The 17,742-nt window shown below is 39.8% G+C and overlaps 1 protein-coding gene across 1 annotated transcript; it reads left to right on the top strand.

The window, feature by feature from the left end:
- Positions 1 to 1,724: 1,724 nt before the first annotated feature.
- LOC108675362 lies at positions 1,725 to 17,735 on the top strand (the record flags this gene model as incomplete). The annotated part of the gene is given in 12 exon segments (XM_047881707.1): positions 1,725 to 1,769; positions 5,989 to 6,095; positions 7,634 to 7,721; positions 8,020 to 8,043; positions 9,268 to 9,393; positions 9,671 to 9,739; positions 10,681 to 10,725; positions 11,766 to 12,002; positions 12,526 to 12,582; positions 15,855 to 15,908; positions 16,542 to 16,736; positions 17,271 to 17,735. Coding segments are annotated over 9 exon segments (822 nt in total). The 3' UTR covers positions 17,309 to 17,735.
- Between the last annotated feature and the right edge of the window lie 7 nt (positions 17,736 to 17,742).

Below are 17,742 nucleotides of genomic sequence, written 5' to 3'. Positions count from 1 at the left end.
AATGAAGCAGCAATGAAGCACGATGAAGCATTTATTTTAAATATTTGGCAATGTAAGGATGAAGTAAAAATAATCAAGCACGATGAAGGCAAAGGCAACGTAACAATCCTAATTAGCCCAGGTAATAATGAATTAATATTACCTCGCTCCGCTACAGGTCACTACCAAGACTACCTGACGCATGCGCAGAAGGTGTGCGCGTCGCCGTACAGTGTGGAGGGCTTAGCTCACTCAGGCTGTCAGGGCGAGCCTGGCTGGTGTGCTAATAAATTATACAATAATTATCGCTTTATGATATCTCTTGTTTTACATCACTGAAAAATATTTAAGTATGGGTAAATTATGTCTGCCTCATGTGAGTGCAGTTAATCATGCGATTAACTATCGTCTACTGAGAAATTACTTTGGTGCGTAATACATAGGCTGGTAATAATGAAGTTACCTACTCTTCAACGTGAGGTAATCTTTCCTCTTATTAATAATAATTGTGGATGGAATGGAATTTTGAATTTTCTTCAACAGAAATTAAAAAAAAATAACTTTAAGTTTCTTTGATGGAATTTTGAATTTCATCACCGTTTATATGAATGAAGATCTGAATTTATCAGAAATAATGGACATAGAATCAAAAGAGGGAGGAAAACTTTGTCCTCGTCTGAAATCTAATGACGAATTTCCGCTCATTTCTTCTGCTCAATTTCCCTGGTGGCTGCTGAATAAATGACGCCCCCCTCCCCCTCCCCTTCCCCCCCTGTCATGACGTCGGTTGTGCCAGACATGCGGTCTGGTCAGATGTGGGTGGATGACCAAACGATTATGGCACGTTTCTTTAAAACTACATTTCATTTGAGCAGAAGACACAACATCGTCGGTTGTGTCAGATGTTGTTTGATGACCAAACGATTATGATGCCACGTTTCTTTAGAACTACATTTCATTTGAGCAGAAGACACAACATCGTCGGTTGTGTCAGATGTTGTTTGATGACCAAACGATTATGATGCCACGTTTCTTTAAAACTACATTTCATTTGAGCAGAAGACACAACATCGTCGGTCATGACGTCGGTTGTGCCAGACACGCGGTCTGGTCAGATGTGGGTGGGTGGTGTAGGAGTTAAGTACACGTAGGAGTTAAGTACACGTAGGAGTTAAGTACACGTAGGAGTTAAGTACATATGTAGGAATTGAGTGCACGTAAGAGTTAAGTACACGTAGGAGTTGAGTACACGTAGGAGTTAAGTACTCATAAGAGTTAAATACACGTAGGAATTAAGTACATGTAAGAGTTAAGTACACGTAGGAGTTAAGTACACGTAGGAGTTAAGTACATGGGGGAGTTAAGTACACGTCGGAGTTAAGTACATGTAGGAGTAAGTACTCATAAAAGTTAAGTACACATAGGAATTAAGTACACGTACCAGCTTACGTACAGTTAGCGGCCTCGCCTGTGAATGGTTATTAAGCTTGACAATTAAGACGCTAGCCATTGGCTGATTGGCCATCCTTTCCATTATTACGTACTCTTAACCATCTTTTAAAGTAAGGCCCCTGATTTTGTTCTTGAAACAGCGTTAAATGTCATATGACTGGCCGACATGCGCCGACAACATGTGCCAGGCTGCTCATTATAGTAATCTGTTTTACTGCATATATACATTTAAATTTTAGCTGCTGATCATAAATTATCTCTTTATTATATGTTTATTTATGATGCTTTTGCAGATCTCTCCTTCGTTCCTCCCTGGCAACGAAAATGCGTCGACTCAGGTATGATTTGTCAGATTGCGGCAAGCGTGTTTAAAATTTTGTTCGTAATTATATAAAATTCTAATAAAGACATGATTAATAATCGGAATGGGTTGGAATTCATGTTTCGGATGAATAGATGTTCATAGGTCGGGGAAAGGAAATTTGGTTTGAGCGAAACTTTCGTGGGTTCAAGCCAATGTTTGGAATTTTGTGAATTATTGTTTGAGAATTGTATTTAGTATAAGTAGAACATGATTTTGCACATTGAAATGTAACTTTCTAGTCGTATTCTATTTAAGCATTAGAAAGGAATATTAATTTGAATTTTCGGTTCGGTTGTGAAGGTTACAGAGACGATGACGATGACAATTACAATGACGATGACAATGTTCGAGTACACGAGGGACTAGGCGACATGGTAGCTTCATCGTGCCGGTAACCAGAGGGCGCTATTCCTATTTTGTCGCGCTTCAAATCAATCTCTTCCTCAGACCTTTCCTTAATTGAAATTCTGCAACCTGGCTTAAAATTTTTACTGACGCATGCATGGCCTACGAATGGCCATCGTTAAGCTTGCCAAGATTTATAACAGGAATTTCTTCTCTTGAGCAATAGATTCAAACTTCCGGAGAAGCGAGCGAGTGTGTGCCAAGTGGACATTGTTTACGTTATACTGGGAGCGCTGCAGTTCACATCGAATTAATTTACCAAACGCCTTGAGTGTGATGAAGAAATAATTACTAGAATTGAAGTTATTTGTGGTAGACCAAAACGGGAAAAAATCATGCTGACGTGTGGATGTGTACTTACGAAATAGCTACATACAAATTTATGATTCGGAAATTTCATAGTCAAAAAATCTTCAGATAGTTTATATTATGAGGAATATCAGAAAAAGTTGAAATAGTTTTTGAATTGTTCATAAACACAAAACGGTGGATTTTCAAACGCCTGAGAACAAAATTGTGCTGCTGACTATAATAAACAAAAATATCGTTTTATTCTGTTAACAACTATTCGACGATTCTATTCTGTGTTGTCATGGGTTTATTTTTGGGCGCTCATCCCTGAAAAACACAAAGAGAACCGCGTTCATTGAAACGATCGCGTGATGAGATGGTATAGCTGTGATTCTGTGAACTAAGAAATGCGTGCTTCAGGCCGAGGTTTTCAATACAAATTGAGATCGGTTATTGGTTAGTCAAGGAAATGATCCACCGTGAGGTCGTTACGAACACAAATTATGTAAATTTTCATAACATAGACGAGGAGTTTCCAAACTTTTTATAGTTTGAACTTCATGGTTTTCCTCCTATGTAAATTGTAGGCCTTACCTGTACTTGAGCGTTCAAAGTCAACTATAAATTGAGACTGCTGTCTAAATCATTGCTCTTTAACCGACAATCTTCCGAGGAATTTGTAACAAAAACCAATCTCACGCATGGAGATTGAATTCAAACGTCAAAAAGTTCATTTAGAAAAGATCTTAAACAATTGAGTAAAGTGGAATAGTGAAAATAATAGTGGAATGAAAAAAATAGTGGATGCAGACCAGTTTTAAAACGTAAGGGACAAAGAATCCTATAGGTCACACAAATCTGCCATTATATAATCAAATTAGACAGGAGCACAATAACAGGACCAATATATTGGTCTTCCAATCAAATAATTGGTGATCTCACCATTTCGAGCTTATTTGAACGTTGCTTAATAATATCGGAGGAAAAGAATATTTTTCTAAGCGAGTTGGGAGAATCAACATCCCAAAGAATTTAATAATATGAATGCTATCATTTAAGGCTTTCAGCGCATCAAACAAACTAAGCATCTAAATTGTCACGAGATCGAAAAAATATCGAGGCTTGGTGATGGGAGTACACGCTTCGATTTGAAAGGCGACGAATAGGCGATGAAAATTAATCGTATTTCAAATGAAATCGTATAATCCTTTTGGAAATTCAATAATACCAATATACTGAGCTGTTGCGGCTGTATTAACACAACAGATAAATGGACCAATAATGCCATTGTAACGGAAATTATTATCTAATGAAATTTTTAGCAGATATGAACTCTAAGCAGTGCTCGAACATGGGTTGCATTGGAAAAAACGTGCAAGAAATTTCAAATCCTCCCATTTTAACTACGCGCTGAGGAAAGAAAAATTGTAAAATATTTTTCTGACACAAAATTTGGAATCTCGTTCTCACCGTTTGGCGCGAAGGCGCACAGCTGAATGTTGTGGCGTGCATCGAATATACGGTACGATAAATCACGTATATTTATTTAGCCAGTCTGACATTAAAATTACGTGACGTCATATCGATGTACGCTGATGCGTACTACAAACAATTGTACTTTTATATACCATAGAGGATCGCACTTGGGCACTAAGATGATTTTTAGGAATAAATTAGGAACCAATTAAAAAATTATTAACCTAAATACATTTAGTTAACGTTCGAAAAGTATTAGAGGAATACGATTTTCGATTCCGTGGACATAATATTTAAAGCAGGGCCAAAGTATAATGCATTTCCATGACTACTTTTACTATCATTCCTATCAACCCCAGGAAAAACTTCAGAAAATCATTTGACATTAACTTTCAGGTAAGCAAAAGTTGTGATAAAATACCATTTATAAAAATGGTTACGCAAACATTCTAATTCAAAATATATTACTTTAATGATGGAGCAAATTCGGATGACACGCTGTATTCCCAATTCAATTCGAACATAATGGATATAAATTGAAAAAGCTCGTGCTAAACCTGAAACGGTGATTTTTGGAAGACAAAAGCCTGAAACTGACATTTAAATTTAATTGTTTAGTGACCGAAAAATGTCACACTATTTTTGGATCTAGCTCCATCAGTGATTTTATAAATTCAAAAGGTTTCATCGACACTTTTGCAAAAAGTATGGGCGGAAAATCTAGCCGACAGTTGACCTGTCAAAAAATCTCGACAAAATATTTTAAAATATTTGCATGTACGACTTACATCCCGAACAATGCGACGTTCCTGTTCACGATAGTCATTGTAACAATTTTTCCACTTTCAGTGCATCAGATTTCAGGATATTTGAATCCATGCCCATTTTTCAATTGAAACCTTGTTCGAAAAGAATGTAGTTCTGATCGGTTTGGAATTGTCACTTCAAAGTTTTATAAGGTACTTTGAATTTTATCGGTTAATTTATGCTTTAAACTATATTTAACGCTAATACATGAAACAATGAATTGTTACCTTTTCCTTTACTATTGAATTCTTAGAAATACGAACTATATAACATCTTCTTTAACGTTCAAATGTGTCATGCAGCAAACGAATTGCCGACTTCCCTTTCTTGTAAAAAAATACCACAACAAATGTTTCACTGGGGATTAACTTGTTTCTTGGCATAAAAATTCCATTTGACAAGGACACAGACGTCACTCCCTGCAAGAAAAAAAACATGTTAAGACTTCCCTTTTGATGAATTTTGATGAATTCAGCAAATTGAATTGGTCTTCCGTCATGTCTGCTGGGAGCGAACAGGTGCGGGGGGAAGGGTTATAGACGAACAAACTTCGCGGAATAAGCCGGCAATATTTCCGCATGCAAGAAAAGTTATAGCTTACTAAGTCGAATTTTCTTTATATTGTAAAAGTATAGTCGTGGGAGAATAAAATTTGTTAATGAAATGGGTTTCTGCATGGGATGTAGGATACCAATGTTATGTTATTGATACCAATTCATATCTCTACAAAGTTTTATGCGCATCACAACGGGAGCTCAACGAGAAATTTTTGTGTGCATGAAATCGGTGAACAAGGTGAACCAAATAAAGTTCAGATAGAAAATACGTATGACCAGTTTAATATATAGTCGTATTTGAATAATGGTTGTAAATCCAGTCATTATGTTTTCCCACAATAATATTTTCAATATTACACTAATTGTCAATAATTTAATACAATTGTCAATCCAAAATGGCACCTACTTTGAAAACCGGCCGCAGAAGGGGTTAAAGGGATGTTCTTTTGGATTTGTATAAAGCAGTGCTAAAAATGAAAGATGATCAAAGTCGGAATTAATATTCATGCAGTAGGATTTTAATGAATCTCAATTTTTTGCAATCGTCGGACTCCTTAACATTTTTGCGTCTTTCCCTCGCTCAAAGTAAAAAAAAATAAACACCGTGTTTCACCATCAGTAATAGACAAGATAATTCATGTTTCCTCGTTATTTAAGGCCCAAAGGAGCTCGTGTCGAGGCAAGCCGTGGACGGGTCCCGCTGTGTGTTACCCTTCAAGCACCGAGGTCGGGTCTATCTCGACTGCGTGCAGCACCTCGACAGCGTGAGTTGTCATACGCGGACACCGAACTAGAATAAGGAACTCCAAACGTACCGAACTTCGGTAGCATGAGTGCCAAAGGGTACGCACACAGTGAAAGCAGGTTTGCCCGCGCGGGCAACCAGCTCCAACCTGCCACAAGAATGAACATAGGATAATAATGTAAGTGTTCACAGTGAAAACCTGTATGAATAGGCTTCTGTATTCTATGGTTTCAGGCGCTAGCCTGAGCAGGTAACCAGCACGCTGGCAACCTGCTTTCACTGCGTGCGTACCCAAACGTGGGTGCAGAATTGGAATGGGAATACGTCGAATTTCTTGCGTTCTGCAATTTATTGTACAGTCAGGGTGGGTCCATTTTTTCAAGTGCACTCAAAATGTGTAAAACTTTTTACACACGAATAATTATCAACCTAATAATTAGTTCTAATATAGATATTAAATATGTATTTCCATCTGGCACTCAAATTATTTTCGGCATATTATCAACCGTTATTTCCTCGTGAACGTTAATGGGGCTTTTTAAAAAGTAAAATTTTACAACAACTTTCCATCTCTGGAAATTATAACGTGATAGATCTTCCGAAGCTCTCCCCATTCAAATCATTGATCAACCTAATATGAATCGGAGTTTGCACCGAAAATTCCGTGCAGCGACGGCCAAAAATTCACGATATTCGGTTTGATGCCCGTTTTGATCGCCATTATGGCTTACTACGCGAAGTCTTTGTTGCCTTCAACAGTTCAAAGTCTTTATGCGACGCCGGTCGTATTACTAAGATACGAGCAAGCAAAACTTCGATAGCTACACTTTTAGAGGCCCATTCGACCAAACAGCATTCAGAATGTATCTAAAACTGTTTCCCTTTTCGCTAATCTTTGAACAAATATAAACTGTACCTTGCACACAAATTTTGCCAAAATTTTTTCTTCTAAACTTGAGAATATTTGAAAAAATAGCATTAACATCAGTGGTACTGAAGAACATTGTGTGCATAGTTCTAATATTTGCTAAGTACAGTCTTCATAACGTAGTGAAACTCCAGCGAAAGTCAGACCGAAGTTAGAACGTAAATGCCATGGAAGACGCCATCTTGGTTGCGAAGTTCTCGAAAGCTGTGGCAACGGCCAGCTTCTCTCGGGTGATTTGGTTTAACGTTCGACAAAATATCAACAAACGCTCGTGGCCCGATCTTTTGGTCCACTCTTAAGCATCGCGCTCGCCATGCAACATTTACACAACTACGCTTTAGCTGTGATGCCTTGCTATAGGTTGTGTGAATATGTCCTCATTCTCAGCTCAAGCATGTGCTTCAGACATCATGGAGTGGAACTGGAGGAAATTCATGAATGTTTCCTTGTTTATAAGTGTTCATTTTGGCCAAGTTTAGTAATTACAGGATGAATCCAACTGTGAGAAAGACCTACCAGCAAATTTATCTGTCGTTTAGCGGATGGGTTGCATGTATTAGTCAAAAATTATTATTGTAATTCGCTTTATTTACCAAGATCTCTTCTCATATGAGCTTGAAATGACGCAGAAATACGGTCACGAGTCCTGGTGCGCTGTGACGGTGACGAGAGATCTTGAGGTGCTGCGCTGGAAGCACTGCAAGAGGCACGAGTACTGTGAGTTTTTGCAGTGATTACAGTGCAAGCTTTTGGTACGCGCTGTTGCATTTGTTGTTCAGTACCTTAATTTGAGGGATTAGGGATTAGTGTTGAGGGATTTGAGGGATTAGTGTTAATAAAATATTAAGGTACTAAAAGACTCAATATTTTGAATTAATATTTTGGAAAAAGTGATCAATTCTTATGATTTCTGAGTGCATAATTGAAAGACCGCGTTTGTAAGAAAAAAATCCGGCAAAAATGTCTATTTTTTCGGCAAATGTCCTTAAACTTGGTTTATTTTTCTTTTCAACAGACAACTCGTGCGAAGGACTAAAAAGTAAGTGTGCCTATTAGATCCAATTTAATTCACTCTTCGAAAATATAAAATTACTAGTGCCATGCTCAACATTGTGTTAGTAACCTCAATGATGTTTCCCATTTGACTGAATGAATTATCACTGGTGACCAACATTACTAATTTTTCGCCGTTTGTCTGTCATCGTGCTAGGAAATTATCATCTTCATAGTAAACTATCATCGTCCTAGTAAACAATCATCGTTATAGTAAACTATCATCGTCATAGCAAACTATCATCCTCCTAGTAAACTATCATCGTCCTAGTAAACTATCATCGTCCTAGTAAACTATCATTGTGCTAGAAAATTATCCTATTGTTAGGGAATAGTTTGAATTTATTCACATATCTTAGCAATAATTATTCCAATTTCATTTAGATTTCACCGTTCCGCAAGTTAGGTTTTGAATACTTTCAGAATTTTATTCATTCATGTTTGAGTTACGCGCTGGTAATTCCTGCCATCTGGCACAACGCAATTGTACAGGCGTGTTTTACCAAATACATTGTGAACTCAGTGCTTTATCTCAACTGAACCTTTTCACGGCCGTATTGAGATACAGTGAGAAAGCGGTAGTCTCCCAGCACTATTCTGTCGAACAGTCGTAAAAGTTATGTATATCTTTCCGGATTTCGTTCGTTGGCATTTCCTTCTCGTTTCGAGGCGCCGGTCTCTTGTAGTTTCCCCTTGAGGGAAGAACAGCCTTAGCGTGTAGCATCGAGCAGTTGAGAATTCGCACGAATGTAATGAATGAATGTTCAGCAGCGAATGTTTTACATTCGCTACTGAGTAGCGAATGTTTTACATTCGCTACTGAATGTAAAAGGATTGCCTGTCCACAAAATACGATTACCAACCGGAATTTTTACGATTAATTTTTTAAAAAGTCTTGTTGTGTTTTGTTTGTTGATATTTTCAACGATGGTTTTTTTGTTGACTGAAATCTGTGAACATTCATGCAGTTAGTACTGATATAGGCGTATAATTTAATTAAATTTAGTGGAGCTTTTCTATTTCTTAGGAATATGGCAATAAACGAACAGTGATCAAATTTGATCTCGCAGAACTTTGATGAGTTAAAGTTAGCGCAAAAAATATATACATTAAGAAAAATCTACATATATACATAAAGGAAAAAATAAATCCAGGAAATTCTATATTTAATTGTTAAAACGAGCAAAAACTTACGCTAAGTTTCTTCTAGTGCTTTCTATTACGAACAACATCATGACCAAACAACAGCGCCTGTGCGTGTTGCCCTTCACGCACCAAGGCAGAGTCTACTACGGCTGCGCCCCTAAGAACAGCACTGAGATGCTTGGCGATAACGGTGAGTTTTTCGAGGCTCTCAACATTCATTCATAGCAAAAACATACTTTTACCATATTTAAAGTTAGGTTAAAAGTTAGGTGAAGATGGGTTTGGACAATTCATGGTAAACTCGTTGATTTTAAATAGTTTTTAATTTGCACCTTTACTACAAAAAAATATAAGTAAATTTTTACCAGTTTTAAATTACTCTACTTCAGTGCTATACTTAAAATGACGCATTATTTCAAGAGATATCTATGCACCACGTGAGTATTTGTTTTGCTGTTGTTCCGCAGGTTGGTGCGCCACTGCAGTGAACGAGAAAGGTGAAGTCAGCGAGACCGGCGACTGCCCCCTCATGACAGGTGAGTGCAGCGCCGGGGCCAGGCGTTTCATCTTGATAATACGGGGCCAGGTTTAGAGTGTTTATAAAATAGAAAAGCGTTTATAAAATAGAAACATGAACGTTTAGAGTGTTTATAAAATAGGAACTCGAAGGTTTATAAAATAGGAACTCGAAAGTTTAGAGTGTTTATAAAATAGAAACTCGAAGGTTTATAAAATAGGAACTCGAAAGTTTAGAGTGACAGACAGACGGACAGACAGACAGACGGACGGACAGACAGACGGACGGACATGACGAGCACAATAGGGCTTTTTTCCATAAATGAGAAAATGTGCTAAAAAGAGGAAGCTTAACATGTACTGTATGACTCTAATTTACTTAGTAATATTTAGGGCTAGGCAGCTATGAATATTAGATGCGGAATTACTGACCATTTGTATAAAATATTTTCTTTTAATTCGTTCTGTGGATTTTTCCATTCCACGTGGGAGTTTATAGATGACTGTAATTCCAAAAAATAAGATCATGGCCTCACCAGCATGAATAGATCGCTTCGCACTCCCAAATAACTGACGCAAATCAAGGCGAATGAGGACGACCAATGTTAGAGTTTGTCCAAATAAACAATGATTACATTCCGACTAAATAAATGATTACATAAATAAATAGCTAAGAAACTGTGCATATTGGATGCATCACTTAAACCCGGTTAAACTATCCATTAATAATTTATGAAGCCGAAATGACTTCTAGTTTATCTATCAATCCTTAAACACTACCTGCAATGTATTCATACTATATCCTATCTCAGTGAGATAGTTGTCTGAATATCTTTACTTTATACTATTTTTGAAAATATCCAAATATTTTCATATCAACCTTTTTCAAAAGTAGCATTGCTAAAATGCGTCACTATTCACCTCAGTAATCTCCAGCTTAACTATAATTCTTATGTTTCAGACGCTTCGGATGAAGACATATTGATAATGGCGGAAGAATGTGAAGGTGAGTGTTATTTAACGTGTTAATTCAATTAAATAAGCCTTAAACAATTTAATTTAAATTTAAAACTATACCCAGTAGTACAGCATGCGCGTGATAGCAAATTTGTCGTCAATAATAAATAATTTAGGATTAGCTCGATGAATTTAATGTCAAACTATTACTTGCAATAGCTGTGTAAAATCACTTCTGAACTCGCTTATACATTTATAATTTCTGTATTAAGATGTATTAACTGCATATTTAAAAGTTCAAGGGCAAATAATTATACAGGAGTAAATGAAGTCAAATATATAATCAAGTTTTTACATGTGAATGAAATTGAATGAAAGGGTCACATTTAATATAAGCACAAGAGTTGTAATGTGAAGATAATGTAATGTGCTAAGAAGATAAACCCACACATCATGCGGTGTTAATTAATCTTGAAATCTTGATGTTGTCAACTCTTGTTATCTTAATTATATAAATCTGATAGACAAGAGGATAGAAAATTTTATCATAGGCGAATTTAATGGAGCAGATGCAAGTCTGTAATTACTTGCCAAGATGCCAAGTGTCAAGTTCGTGTTCAAGTTCAAGTTCATGTTGATAAAGTGCCATCTTCTTTTATTAATATGTTACATTTCCTTTGAAATAATAATGAGCAATTTCTTCGATAATAAAAATAGACATTTTCTTTGAACAATGCGTGGCTCAGAAGCTTTTTCATCATAAATTTAAAGTGGTACAATATTTGTCATTAGTATTTATTTCAGTAGTTTGTCATGCATTCAAATCCTGGATATTTTTGAGCAAAAGACACGATGTCTTCAGTAATAACGTCGGTTGTGTCAAATGTTGGTTGATGACCAAATGATTATGGCACGTTTCTTTAAATACTACATTTCATTTGAGCAGAAGACACAACATCATCGGTCATGACATCAGTTGTGCCAGACACGCGGTCTGGTCAGATGTTGGTTGATGACCAAACGATTATGGCACGTTTCTTTAAATACTACATTTCATTNTTCTTTAAATACTACATTTCATTTGAGCAGAAGACACAACATCATCGGTCATGACGTCGGTTGTGCCAGACACGCGGTCTGGTCAGATGTGGGTGGGTGGCGGGGACAGTTACGGCACGCGCTGCATTGTTCCCTTCGTGTTCGAGAACTCCACCTACTGGGACTGCACCAGGGCGGGTACCACGGAGGACGAGGACGCCTGGTGCGCCGTGGAGGTTGACGAACTCCGCAACGTCGTCAGGAGGGAGAAGTGCTCGCCGGGCCGTTGTGAGCGAAGGACACCAAAATTGTGAATTGTGTTACGAGCAATGATAGCTACGAATATAACTGACACTCGTAGTGACTATTCCATATAAGGCTCCAAAAAAGAAAATCCGCAAAATTCTCATTACAAAAGTTTTTAGAGGAAAATATTTTAGATTAAAATACAATAATTGATGCCATTTGTTATACGTGCGATTTATTACATGACTTAAGTGGAATTTATACTTTCAATGCATGTAATGTGTCTCCTTATGAACTAGATTATAAATTCCACTGAAGTAATGAGTCTTCTCACTAAGCAATAATAATATTAAGGCCAGCTACACATGTAATATACGATTTCCCTAAGCAATAATTTATCCCCGACACACGCGTAATGTCTCGAAGCACTAATTTATCCCTGCTACATTCATAAGGTCTCATTTCCTTAAGCACTAATTTATCCTGGCCACACGTGTAATGTTGCATCTCCTTAAGCACTAATTTCCCCATTATGCACGTAATTTCACAATGATTTTCCTTTCAGATACGAAAGAGAGCTCTGACGTTAAACACGTGGCGTGGGACAAAGACTGGCTGCTGGGTGAGCTTTATAAATAATTGCTGTTGATTGCATTGCCTTATTACCGCACCGCATTCAAAGTAAACTGTCTTTCCGACTGATCATTGCACTGCGCTCTTGGGAAGAAATCTTTCTATCAGATCATGACACTAATGTTGAAACATAATTTCCGGCTTTTAGTAGAGTTTTAATATGTAAAGAGATCGAACAATTGCCTTGGATGATTATGTTTCTTTGATATTTGATAAAGAAATTTTCTTAAATGCTAGTTGGAAATGTCATGATGAAGTGATACAAGATCAGAAATAAAAATTTCTAGTTTTTCACTTTGTTCGACAGTGAGAATTACTAGCATTTAATTTGATACTAAATATTATGCCACTATTCTCAAAGGTATTAACATGATTGTAGCTGAAATCTGAACGGCTTCGGTCAAAGATATCCTTCTATACTGGGGCGTATCATAAATAATATTAAAGGAGCCCGATTACCCTTATAAACCTTAGGAGCCCCGGATGGGGCTCCCGATTACCTTAGGAGCCTGTGCCTCTCGGGGGGCCAAATTCCCGGACCTGGTGCGAGCCATTTTTAGCGAATTTTCTCATTTATCGAAAAAATGCGCTATTGTGCTCGCAATGTCCGTCTGTCCGTGATTTCACGTTTTCGTCAACGAGAAAATGCGCTCTCTGTCACTCACTGCATTGAGTCTTGAGTTATATTTTTTCGGCTCGGCGGCGCCCCCATGGGGGGGGGGGTGAGTCGCTGCAGCCGGAGGATTTCTCTTTGTCGCTGGGGGGGGGGTTCTTTAGTTCTCTTGGTCGTTCCTCCAATACTCCGCTGCAGCCCGTCCAGTTGACCCTGTTACCGTCGTCCTTCTTCTCTTGATGGTGTGGGTATCCACCCCTCCACCCCGTCCTTGATATCCCTCACCCTTGTGGCGTCTGCGGGCGCTCGGTCACCTGGCGGGGAACTTCCTTCCTGTGTAATTGCTGTAAGCTCTGGGTCCATAAACGGTGCTCCGGTCTCAGCAGGACATACCAGTACTGCCACACCTGGACTTGCCCCGGGTGTATTGCTACTCCATCCTCCCCCACACACCACTTCCTCAATCAGGTCACTCCCACCAGGCTCCCGTCACAAGGAATTCCATCTTCACCCGACCTCACCCTCATCAGTTCACATCTGGTCCTAAAGTCTAAACGCTGTCTGGACCTCGCTGACCCACCTCAACTCCGACCATCTCCCATTTCTATCTCCCTAGACTCCATGAGCACTCCAATAATCGTCACCCCCGCACCTACATCAACTCCTGACCGGCAGATTGAGATGCCTACACTGCCGACACGGAAGCCGCTTTCAGGGCTGCTGCTCCCACCTCTCCCTGATCCCAGGAAGAGATCCTCTTATGAGGATTCTCACCTTGGCGGTCAGTCGACACATGCCTCGTGGTTATAGATAGGATTTTATTCCCAATTTACCACCATCAGCCATCCCTCTCATACAAGAACGGGATAGGACCCGTGCTCTGAACCCCTACCACCCCAGCCTTCCGGTCCTCAACAACTACATCCCAGCATACATTTTCACACACTCCCGCACAACCTGGATCAAGGAGGTCCTGTCAACCAGCCTGCAGACAAACCCCTCCAAATTCTGGTCGCTCCTACGCTCCCTCTCCGGCCAGTCAACCAGACCGTCCCCCAACTAACCCATTTCCTTCAATAATTCCCATGCCACTGCAGACCATATCATAGCCTCGTCCTGTTGCCGCCAATTTACGTTGGTTCTCCCAATATCAACGTGACCCCTCCTGCAGGTCAACTTACAGAGGCATCAAGCGCCGCAACCTTCCCTCCGACACGCCTCTCATGTTCACTGCGGATCAGACCGGACGGGCGGTATGGAGCTCTGGTACCTCCACCGCCACTGGCCCGGACTCCCTAACTATCCTCAACTTCCGTCGTCGGGAGGGGTCTGACCTTCACTCTGTCGGACTCCGAAGATCTTCGGGATTACTTTTGACCTTCACTTCACCTTCTCTTCACACATTGCCGCAATATATCAGAGCCCGCCTGGGCCTCAACATGCTGAAAACACTTGCCGGAACCAGCTGGGGACAGCAGAAGGAAACCCTCCTTGTGACTTTCAAGGCCCTCATTAAGTCCCTCATCACCTACGCTGCCCCAGTGTGGTTCCCTAACGCCTCTCCTTTGGCAATCTCTAAGCTGCAAACCATCCAAAATTCTGCTCTCCGCATAGCCACGGTATCTCTTCAAATGGCCTCCGCTTCGCACCTGCACAGTAAAGCTGAGGTTTTACCCGTGGCCGAACACCTCTCTGTCCTCTGCTCACAGTACCTTGCCAGCGTCCTACGACCGCACCATCCCAGCTACCTTATTGTCACCCAGACATCGGGGCCCCGTTCCATGAAGCACGCGTTTCAGACCCGCTTCCTACCTTACGTCTCACACTTGCTGGAGGTGGGGTCCTTCCCCCTTGACTCCTACCCCGTTGCCATCAGCACCCAACACGGCTCTGCCGTCTCCTCCTCAGCAGCTCCTAGCAAGGTGTTGCTGATCCCTGCCCCATCTATCTCATCCAGCGAACTAGCCCTCCCCAGAGCATCCAGAAGCGCCCTTTCCCAGCTACGCTCTGGCTACTCACCGCGACTTAATTCGTACCTTGCCGTGGCGCAATGGATCATACCACCATCACCTCTTCAGCTGCCCAACGCACCCCACCTCGCTAACCTCACTGGACCTCTGGTCTAACTCTGGACCGACTGAGGCATTCCTCTCATCACTCCCATCCTTTTCTAACGTCCTTGGAGTGGATCCTCCGCTCCCTCCTCCTCCCCCGGAGCCGCTGCCTTTACAGGGGGCGCCGCCGAGCTGCAGACCCCGGCAACTAACAACAACCCTTAAAAATACTGTGTTATTTATGCCATTCTTAAGCAGTATCACACAATTTGGGTTGGGCATCGTTTGTCAGACATTATTTTATGCAGCTAGATCGTGACCTTAATTTCAGTCAAATTATAATACACCCTAATTCTCAGTTTGAAATTTTCTGACCTCTGTCGGCCGTATTGCATGCCGAATTCGTCAGTGAGGTGCAATGCAGTTTTAAATTATCGTATAAGATAGAATAAATTCCAAGTACCAATCAATGATCAAAATAAAGGTCTTGGTATTAGCATGGATGCAGAATCTTGGTATTAATATTAATATATTCTCTACATCTTTCACTAATCCAAATTAATTGAGTTATCGAAGGCCGCATAATTCTCTCAGACATGCGCGACGCGCTGCTGGGCTTCGGCAACCTGCGCTCCAGCGGCGACGAAGGTGAGCTCGTCACTCAAAGTCCTCTAAAAAATATAAGTCTTCGACTATATTTGGAAATGCAAAGTTTTAGTGAATTTTGCTGAATTTTGAATCACTGAATCACAGCTGAATTTTACCGTAAAAGTCCTTGTGACGATAATGTATTTGATTATTTCGTGTAATTTGAAAAGACCTAAATCTGGTAATGACATATTGAATCAGATATATTTATTACCTTGAATTAATGAAAATTTAATCCATTAATTTTAGCCATCTTATCATAATATGTAAGGGGTTCAGGTGACAAAGTCGTAGTTTTTGTAGAATTTTAAACCATATCTCATTCAAGTCATAGATTCAGCAATATATTGGCATAAAACAAAGGAGAAACAACATAGAAATAGACAAAAATATTTAAATGGTCGGAAAAATTATATCAAAGACAGAACTTAAGCGCAAATGTCAACTCAATTAACAAAATCAACTTTGCAAGGCTGAATAGATGTGAACGACAGATGCGTGCGCATCATATTTTGCAGTATTTGTGCAGAATCTGCTCTACTACAAGAACCTACATACATTCACATCAGCAGCAACGTATTCCGCCATGTTTACTCTAGCCTTTATTCACAAAAGAGTTTGTGTTTGCGACAGAAGTACAGCGCATTGACACAGTCTCCGGCAAGGAGTGCGTCTTCCCATTCAAGCTGCCGTCCACAAAGCAAAGCCACTCAAGCTGCGTGTGTCCAACGGGAAGCTGTGAGGGGACAAACAGGCCTGTGTGTGCCACCGAGGTGGATGAGCTGGGCTACATGACTGCATCCGAGCCTTGCAGGGGCATCCTAATCCGTGAGTGACAGTGATGAATTGCATCAACTTGCCATGGCCGGTCACCCAAGCCAGCTAAACAAAGCCCGGTTCCTTTAGCTGATTGCAAGCGATCTTCCCTTTGCAATCCGGCGATTAAGTCGTCCTGTTGTTCTTGTAACGTCCAGGCAGTTGCAAAAAAAATGTCGGGGAAAGTAGTCAGGAATCCGTCTACGAAATGAATCACCATCTATATGCGTACTTAGTGCTAGCAGTAGGACGTCTCTTGGAGTCAATTTATTGCATTTAGTATGTAAATAAAGCTGTTCATTGGAACAAGTAGTAAACTTAATTTTTTCCGTTGTTTCTTGAATGGAAATGTGTGAAAACATTCCGTGCAAAATACGGTCACACAGCAAATAAGCATTGTTATTTGATCAAATTCGTTTGAAACATGATACATTATTACCATCGCACAATAAACCTATAATTATATAAATAGTTCACTCAACTTACTACTTCTAAGATAAGGTTTCGGGAAGCTCTAACTTCCACTCATCTTTCCTACCCGTCCAGGCAAGGAGAACTTCTTCGACCAGCTCATATCGACGTAAGACAACTTCTGCTCCACCTCTGAACTGCGCGTCTGAGGCTCCAAAATAAGACTTGATGCGCTCAGAGATAGAAACAAGACATTATATAAATAACGATGAAATTATTGCCCGTGTGCAGGTCATCCTACCCTAATTTAGGCCTGCAAAAGGGCATATCTGTGCTTTGTACGCTCTTTGCTCTATTTGGACAACATTACCCATTAGTTTTACCCAGTGCCACACAATAAAATAATTGTCTTGTGACAAACTTGGCACAGTTTCTTTATGTTTCAATTTCAAATCTTTCTTCATAAATCTTTATTAACTCATCTTTCAATTATACCTACGGATACATTTTCTCGTATAATATTTTGGCGCTTGTGCTGTGGATGTATACGAATTTATTAAACGTTCAGCTATACGTTTCGTTTTGCCTGTGTGACATCTTTTCTCGA

This window comes from Hyalella azteca, unplaced genomic scaffold (assembly GCF_000764305.2).
Source record: "Hyalella azteca isolate HAZT.00-mixed unplaced genomic scaffold, Hazt_2.0.2 contig8664, whole genome shotgun sequence".
Lineage (NCBI taxonomy): Eukaryota > Metazoa > Arthropoda > Malacostraca > Amphipoda > Hyalellidae > Hyalella > Hyalella azteca.
Note: the sequence above shows the minus strand (reverse complement) of the source record. Positions and strands in the feature narration are given on the sequence as shown.